The sequence below is a fragment of the Budorcas taxicolor genome, chromosome 25 (genome assembly GCF_023091745.1).
Source record: "Budorcas taxicolor isolate Tak-1 chromosome 25, Takin1.1, whole genome shotgun sequence".
NCBI classification, from domain to species: Eukaryota; Metazoa; Chordata; class Mammalia; order Artiodactyla; family Bovidae; genus Budorcas; species Budorcas taxicolor.
Window position 1 is genome coordinate 1,528,434 of NC_068934.1, and position 9,222 is coordinate 1,537,655.

General features: G+C 42.5%; 1 protein-coding gene across 1 annotated transcript; it reads left to right on the forward strand.

Annotated features, from left to right (window-relative positions):
- Positions 1-2,141: 2,141 nt before the first annotated feature.
- LOC128069007 (ras-related protein Rab-12-like) lies at positions 2,142-3,197 on the forward strand. The gene is made up of 2 exons (XM_052662290.1): positions 2,142-2,443; positions 2,599-3,197. Exons 1-2 carry the CDS (start codon positions 2,157-2,159, stop codon positions 3,044-3,046), a joined length of 735 nt encoding a protein of 244 aa, XP_052518250.1. The 5' UTR covers positions 2,142-2,156; the 3' UTR covers positions 3,047-3,197.
- The last annotated feature ends 6,025 nt before the right edge of the window (positions 3,198-9,222 follow it).

Sequence of the window (9,222 nt, forward strand, 5' to 3'; positions counted from 1 at the left end):
AAAATATTGTACATAATTTGCAAGTTATTGTTCATGTTCATTAAATTAGCATTTTTATTTTAACTATGGTATTATGCTACCAATTTGAAAATGGGGTGAAGTCCTCAAATGTGATTCATTGACGTATAAAAGCCATGATTTTAAAAAATACTAAAAATAAAACAGTAAGAGCAATACTACATTTCAAAATTTATAAATGTAAAGAATAGAAAGGATTCCAGTATAAACGTAGACTGCACTGGCTCTGTACTAGAAAAAGCGAATCTCTGAACGTGATGATTTTCCACAGCAGCTGATAAAGAGAGTTACCTCTGTGAAATATCACCATTGCTATCCAGAAAGTTGATTTAATGATGGGACAATACGCTCATCTCTGGTACCCAGTGCTCTGTCTGTTAAGGAACTTCTCAAATACAAAACCATTGGATGCTCTTGTTTTGTGTTCAAATAAAGTCCAGTGACCTTGTTTTGAAAGAAATTGATTAATTAAGTCATTACAGAAGAGGAAAAAAACCTACAGAAGCATGGCTAAAACGTGATCCTCATGAGAAAAATAAGTAAATAAGTCAGATATTTTAAAAAGCTTCTAAAGCCAGCTCCAAATTTCAGAAAAACAATACTGTTTCCTCTGTTGAAGGAGAAAGAGAAGAGCTAATGAGAAAGTCCCTGAATCAGAAGATGCTGCTGGCATCAGATCTCATCTGTAGCACACACTGTGGAAGAGCAATGCCAAGCCCATGCGGTATTCTAGCAGAAGTTTTGCCTATGAGTTGGATGAAATACACTGATGTGAAGAGCGTGATTCAGTTATTTCAATGAAAAGTACCCAGAAAGATGTCCTTGCAACATTTCTATTTTATCATTGAAAGTCAATGTTATAGGAGCAAAATATTTTGTTAATTAAAAATTAATGTAGCAGCACTATTTACAATAACCCAGATATGGAAGTAACCTAAGTGTCCATCGAGAAGATGTGGTTCATATATACAGTGCAATACCACTCAGCCATTAAAAAAAAAAAGAAATCTTGGCATTTACAGCAGTATAGATAGACTTGGAGAGTATTACATTAAGTGAAAATAGTCAGACAGAGACAAATACTGTATGATGTAACATATGTGTTACATCATATATGTTACATATGTAAAATGCAACAAACTAGTGAATATTTAAAAAAAAATAGACTCACAGATACAAAGCACAAACTAGTGGTTACCAGTGGGGAGGATGGGAAGAGACAGTCCAGGGGTGACGGAGGGGGAGGTACAAACTATTGGATGTAAGACAGGCTCGAGGATGTATTGTACGACATGGGGAATTTAGCCAATATTTTGTAATAACTATAAATGGAAAGCAACCTTTATTTTTTTCTGAATATCTAATGAGGAAATATATATAATATTGAGCTCAAAAGCACTGTGTGTTTCATGTGTCACTTGGTGAAGGGTTGGGGATACACAGGAGAGAACTAGTGAACAGGATATGTGTAAACAAAGGTACGCATGGCCACCGAATGGAAAGCATGCCGGGCATGGTTTTAAGTCTGAGCTTCCTCATCACTCAGCAGCATGTTGAGGATTCCATGGATAATGAGGGATAGATGTCCAGACTCAGGGCATTGTGGGGTGCCCTCCACCAGCATGTGGTGCGTCTTGCTCAGAAATTTCTCATTACGCTCATATCCTTGAATCCACTCTTGGGGCACCTTGATCAGGTGCAAGATGTCCACAGACTCCAAATGCACTGCCCCTTCAAGTTAGATATCATAGGTGCCACGGAGTGGGGTGGAGCTCCACAGGACTGTGGACCACAGGGCCACCCCACCCCACCCCACACGTGCAAGTTCAGCAGGTTTGGGTGAGTGGATGCTTCATGTCTATGCTACACCCTCTCTCAAAGCCATACTGGAAGGAGGAAAAATAACCTCTTACATTGTTCTAAAATTTTTTAATAAAGTCAAACAATTAAAAAACAATGTATGGGGCGGCAGCGGCGGCGGCGGGGCGGACGCTGGGGGCCGGCCGGCGGCGCAGCTGCAGCGCGGAGCCCGCGGGCCGCCGGGGCCGCTCGAGCGCGCGCTCGCCCAGCCCGGGGCCGAGCCGCGGCGCTTGGCGGAGGCCGAGGGGGCGCGGGGACTCGGGGGGCCGCATGCGTGCATGGATCCGGGCGCCGCGCTGCACAGGCGGCCCGCGGGCAGCGGCGGGTTGGGCGCGGGCTCCCCGGCGCTGTCGGGCGGCCAGGCCCGCCGGCGCAAGCAGCCCCCCAGGCCGGCCGACTTCAAGCTGCAGGTCATCATCATCGGCTCCCGCGGCGTGGGCAAGACCAGCCTGATGGAGCGCTTCACCGACGATACTTTCTGCGAGGCCTGCAAGTCCACCGTGGGTGTTGACTTTAAGATCAAAACCGTAGAGCTAACAGGAAAGAAAATTAGGCTACAGATCTGGTCGGCCTCAGCTCTGTCTGTCCGCCGTGTCTGTCGCTTCCATCGCGTTCATTGCTGCCGCGCCGGCGGCTCCATCGTCACCTAGCGCTTCCGTGTTAGTGCCATGTCTCATCCCCACCCGCGCCCGCGTGCGGGGCGCCCGCCGGCCGTGTCAGGGACACGGCAGGTCAGGAGAGATTCAACAGCATTACCTCAGCTTATTACAGAAGTGCCAAGGGGATCATATTAGTCTACGACATCACTAAGAAGGAGACATTCGATGACTTGCCGAAATGGATGAAGATGATCGATAAGTACGCTTCGGAAGACGCGGAGCTTCTCTTAGTTGGAAATAAGTTGGACTGTGGAACTGACAGAGAGATCAGCAGACAGCAGGGTGAAAAGTTTGCACAGCAGAGAGCCGGGATGCGGTTCTGTGAAGCGAGCGCCAAGGATAACTTCAACGTAGACGAGATCTTCCTGAAGCTTGTTGATGACATCCTGAAAAAGATGCCCCTGGACATGCTCAGGAACGAGCTGTCCAACAGCATCCTCTCATTACAACCCGAGCCCGAGATCCCCCCAGAGCTGCCCCCGCCCAGACAACACGTGCGATGCTGTTGACTCGCCGCTTTGGAGGCGAAGTGGGAGTGATTCCTGGACAGGGAGAAGGTCGCATTCTGCACTACAATCATTTTGACAATTTCCTCTCGCACTTTGTAATCCACGTCAGAGCTATACACTAACTTGTAAATATGCAGATATGCAATCCTGGGTAAGTTTGGGTTATAAATGACTTATTTCCCTCCAAATTATTATATTTCATTCATCATCCCAATGCCTAGTGTGTGTGCACTGGGGAACGTCATACTTCTGATACAAAGAACAGGAGAAACGAGAGCTATAATGTTTCTGGAAATACATAATACAGTTGTTCTTGTTAACTATATTATGAAGATGGAGATATTCTGATAAGAAGAAAGAACGTGGTGCTTTGCTTACTGTTTTAAAGAAAATTTGTAAAACTGAAGACTTTGGGGGGAGAAAAGCGACCTTGAATGCTTTTTCTTTATTTACATTTCTCCCAGCTGTAGCATCTTTGAAGTATTGGAGTGTTTCCCACAAAGCAAGCTCCATGCTTGCTGAAAGGTCTTGAAGGTTATTTATTCACATTAATGGTAGAACATGACTAGTTAGAATGTGGGACTTGAATTGGTCCTGAGGCCTGGGAATCTCTCTGGTTTCCTGATGAACGCACTCTGTGCTTTTAAGAACTACAAAGATTCAATAAAAGAAATGTTTTTGAAACTATAGAAGATTTTAAAAGAACGCTGCTGTCCTACACAAACCCTGTTTAAAGGAGTTTTAAAGAGATGCATTTTACTATATCAAAGACCCTACACGTATTTGCCTAAACATTCTATATACCTTTGTAATGATAAAACCTCTCCTCTTGATGGTGAAGCTTATTCCTATTAAGCCTAGACTGTGTTCTTTTTTTTTTTTTTTTCCTGGTCTGATAATGAATTTCTGAACTCCTATCTTTGGTATATTTTTTATTAAACTGCACTGTTTGTTTAGTCAAGGTAAATAAGTCATTATGTATTTGAATAACTTGGCGTGTCTTGAGTGTTGTGATATGAGAAGCATTGTGGTCCTTCTACACTAATGAAGTGCAAATAAAATTTTGTATTTATGAATGACAAAAAAAATGTATGAACTCTGATAGTCACCCAACTGATGTTTTCTTTTTCAGTTTTTTTCATTATTAGTTTTTTTATTGAAGATAAGTGATTTACAATGTTGTGCTAGTTTCTGCTGTATACGTATACACATATCTAATCTCTTCTAGACTCCATTCCCATAGGTCATTACAGAGCACCACATAGAGTTCCCTGTGCTATACAGTAGGTTCTTACTTATTTATTTCATATATCAGTTCAGTTCAGTCGCTCAGTCGTGTCCAACTCTTTGCGACCCCATGAATCACAGCACGTCAGGCCTCCCATGTCCATCACCAATTCCCAGAGTTCACTCAGACTCATGTCCATTGAGTCCGTGATGCCATCCAGACATCTCATCCTCTGTCATCCCCTTCTCCTCCTGCCCCCAATCTCTCCCAGCATCAGATTCTTTTCCAATGAGTCAACTCTTCTCATGAGGTGGCCAAAGTATTGGAGTTTCAGCTTCAGCATCGTTCCTTCCAAAGAAATACCAGGGCTGATCTCCTTCAGAATGGACTGGTTGGATCTCCTTGCAGTCCAAGGGACTCTCAAGAGTCTTCTCCAACACCACAGTTCAAAAGCATCAATTCTTCGGTGCTCAGCTTTCTTCACAGTCCAACTCTCACATCCATAGATGACCACAGGAAAAACCATAGCCTTGACTAGATGGACCTTAGTTGGCAAAGTAATGTCTCTGCTTTTGAATATGCTATTTAGGTTGGTCATAACTTTTCTTCTAAGGAGTAAACGTCTTTTAATTTCATGGCTGCAATCACCATCTGCAGTGATTTTGGAGCCCCCCAAAAAAAAGTCTGACACTGTTTCCACTGTTTCCCCATCTAGTTCCCATAAAGTGATGGGACTGGATGCCATGATATTCGTTTTCTGAATGTTGAGCTTTAAGCCAACTTTTTCACTCTCCTCTTTCACTTTCATCAAGAGGCTTTTTATTTCCTCTTCCCTTTCTGCCATAAGGGTGGTGTCATCTACATATCTGAGGTTATTGATATTTCTCCCGGCAATCTTGATTCCAGCTTGTGTTTCTTCCAGCCCAGCGTTTTTCATGATGTACTCTGCATATAAGTTAAATAAGCAGGGTGACAATATACAGCCTTGACATACTCCTTTCCTATACTATATATTTTATATATAGTAACATACATATGTTAATCCCAGTCTCCCAATTTATCCCTTCCCCACGCTTTCCCCTTTGATAATCATAAGTTTGTTTCCTAGGTCTGTGATTCAGTTTCTGTTTTGTGAACAGGTTCATTTGTACATTTTTTTTAGAGTACACATTTAAGCCATATCATATGATATTTATCATTCTCTGTCTTTTGTCCTTCATACAGTGCGACCATCTCTAGGCCCATCCATGCTGCTGCCAGTGCATTAGTTCATTCTTTATAGCTGAGTACTATTTCATTGTGTAGATGTACCACATCTTTATCCATTCTTCTGGTGATGGACATTTAGACTGCTTCCATTTCTTGGCTATTGTAAACAGAGCTGCAATGAACATTGGGGTGCATGTATCTTTTCAAACTATGGTTTTCTCTGGGTATATACCTAAGAGTGGGATTGCTGGATCATACGGTAATTCAATTTTTAGTTTTTTAAGACACCTCCATACTGTTCTCCATAGTGGCTGTACCAATTTACGTTCCCACCAACAGTATAGGGGGGTTCCCTTTTTTCCACACCCTCTCCAGCATTTATTGCTTGTCGATTTTTTTGATGATGTCCATGGTAACCAGTGTGAGGTGAGGCAACATTGTAGTTTTGATTTGCATTTCTCTAATAGTTAGAGATAATGAACATCTTCTCATGTGTCTCTTGGCCACCTGTAAGTCTTCTTTGGAGAAACACTAGATCTTCCACCCATCAAACAGTATTTTGAAATCATTGTTGACAAAGAGGTCTTGTTAGGTATGAACTTGAGCAAATCCCTCAATCTCTTTACCTCAGTTTCCTCACCTGTGGACCCAGAATTAGGTTTGACTACAAAAGTTTTTTTTTTTTTCTAAACCCACCAACTAGTACTAGTTTTCCAGAAGTTGTCTAGTCCTTGTCCATAAGTCCTACAACACCATACTCTTTAGGGAGGTAGCTATGACCAACAGTTAAGAACAAGGCCCCCCCATTGAAACATGTATACTATCATGTAAGAATTGAATCGCCAGTCTATGTCCGATGCAGCATACAACATGCTTGGGGCTGGTGCACGGGGATGACCGAGAGAGATGTTATGGAGAGGGAGGTGGGAGGGAGGTTCATGTTTGGGAACGCATGTACACCCGTGGTGGATTCATGTCAATGTATGGCAAAACCAATACAGTATTGTAAAGTGAAATAAAGTAAAAATTAAAATTAAAAAAAAAAAAGAACAAGGCCCCAGGGTGAGGGAAACCCAGATGAGCCCCTCTATGCCTTCGTTTCCTCATATGTTAAATGGCAATAATGTAGTGAGACCACTTACCACACAGTACACAAAGTAGCGTGAGGAAAATTATTACTCAGCAGAGTTCGTGCTGCGTAGAAAGCACTAACAGATGGAAGTCATTGTTATTGTAGTTGTCGTTAGCATTTATTATTATTATTACTACCACTGCTTTTCTGAGTTTAGTTGGCAGTGACAACAACTTGTAGAAAGAAATGAACTTAGGAGAGGAAGAAAAAGCAAAACTCTGTTTACATATCAAAACATCTTAGAGCAGAAAACAAGGTCTTGTTGGGGCTTATTCTTTAATATAGAAACTGAGGCAATGAGCTATGGAATTGCAGATCAAGGCTATCCAGCGAGTCAGTAATGGAACCTGGCACCCAGCCCAGAAATGAGTTTCCTGAGGATAATTATAAAAGATGTTCAAGTCTCACTTAGTGAGATTTCCTAACAGAAGGGTGTCCCACTTTCTCTACCTTAGCATCAGTTTGAAGGCCACCAAGCAGAGAAAGTCACATGGACACATGCATTGATAACAGAAGGTACAGGAATAAAGCAAATTTTAAGACTATGAGACAAAGGATGATAAACTCTCTGAAATAAATTGCTCTTCTTAGAGCTCTCATGGGGCCTCAGAATGCTGATAAATAAGATGAGCCATAACTATTCATCCCACTACAAAGATAGAGGTCATGGAAAAGTGCTATGGAATGACCTACTTGGATACAAACAGAAACACTGCACCAATCACTGATCATGCACACACTTACTGGAGATTTTTTTTCTTTAAGTGCTTTGCCCTCATTTTCATTTACCTTCAAGATACATGTAAATGTCCACTACATAATGATTAGATCAGGGACTTCCCTGATGGTCCAGTGGCTAAGACTTTGTGCTCCCAATGCAGGGGGCCTGGGTTTGATTCCTGGTCAGGGAACTAGGAGCTAAAATAGCCCTCATACCACAACTAAAAGATTCTGTGTGCTGCAACTAAGACTCAGCACAGCCAAACAAATAAATATACAAACAGCTTTTTTCAAAAAATACCAGCTAGATCAAACCCATACTGCCTCTCATTGTTATGCCATTATTAAATCTCTAGATCTAGATAATTGAATGCAGCTATGTTCCTGCTACCAGGCACATTTAAAATTGCAATTAAAATGTAACCTGGTACACATAAACCTCTTCTGTCATTTAGTCCCCACATTAATTCCCTCTGATGAGACAATCACCCTTCTCTTCTCACTTAGGCAGTTTGGATGGGAATGATGTGACACCCTTAGCTCAAGGGGAGAATGTGGACTTCCCTGGTGGTCCAGTGGGACCAATGCAGGGAGCATGGATTCGATCTCTGGCCCAGGAAGATCCCACATGCCATGGGTAACTAAGCCAGTGTGCCACAACCATTGAGCCTGCGTGCCACAACTCCCAAGCCATGTGCCCTAGAGCCTGTGCTCCCCAACAGGAGAAGCTGCCTGAAGAGAAGCCTGTGCGCCACAATGAAGAGAAGCCCCCACTCACCACACTAGAGAAAGCCCACCTGCAGCAACAAAGACCCCACACAGTCAAATAAATACACACGCAACTTTTAAATGGGGGGAGTAAGCGACACAGGACTAGATAATTAGAGCATCATGTTGTTCTGGGCTTAATAATTGGCTCAGAACATGTGACTCAAAGGGCCCAATAAGAACAAAGAGACTTCTTCCTGAAGCTGCAGATGAAGAGGTCGAGATTCTCTTCCACTGGACTTAAACCTGGGAGCATGTAACCCAACCCCACCCAAGGTCTGAGCGTAAAGGCAGAAAGTAGAACACAGAGTGGAAAGATGAAACAAGGCACATCACGATGATGTTGCTTGGCCCCCTGAATTCAGTAGAGGTCAAAGTCAGCCTACCACCCTCGGATATTTAGTTACGTGGACCAATAAATTCTCCTTATTAAATGAAGCATATTCAAGTTTGTTTATTCCTACATTTATCACTTAAACTTGGTTAATGTATTAGTCTTCTCAAGCTGCTAAAAAAATATCACATACCAGGTGCTTTAAACAACAGAATTTTATTTTCTCATAGTGCTGGAGGCTAGAAGTCCAAGAGCAAGGTGCTGGCAGGTTTGGTTTCTTCTGATGCCACTTAGCTGGCAAATGGCCACCTTATCTCCATATCCTCACACAGTCTTTCCTCCATGTATTTATCCTTGCTGTCTCTATATGTCCAAATTTCCTCTTCTCATGAGGATGCTAGTTTTGCTGGATTAGGACCAACTCTCATGGTCTCATTTTTAACTTCATCACCTCTTTGTGTGTGTGTGTGTGTGTGTGTGTGTGTGTGTGTGTGTGTGTGTAATAAAGTTTTACTAAAGTATAAAGGAGATAGAGAAAGCTTCTGATATAGGCATCAGAACGGGGTAGAAAGAGTACTCCCTTGCTAGTGTGGGCAATGAATCCAATGAATCCAAAGAATGTCTGGATGTTGTAAAGACCTCACCAGACCTACTCCCATAATTCACGTTTTAAGATAACAGAATTAGCCAGAAGGTTTAATGCAGAGACTCTCCTCAGGCAGGATACATTATCGTTATATAACCCTAAGGAATGAAGAGGGAAAAAATGTTTGTCCTTTCTCCCT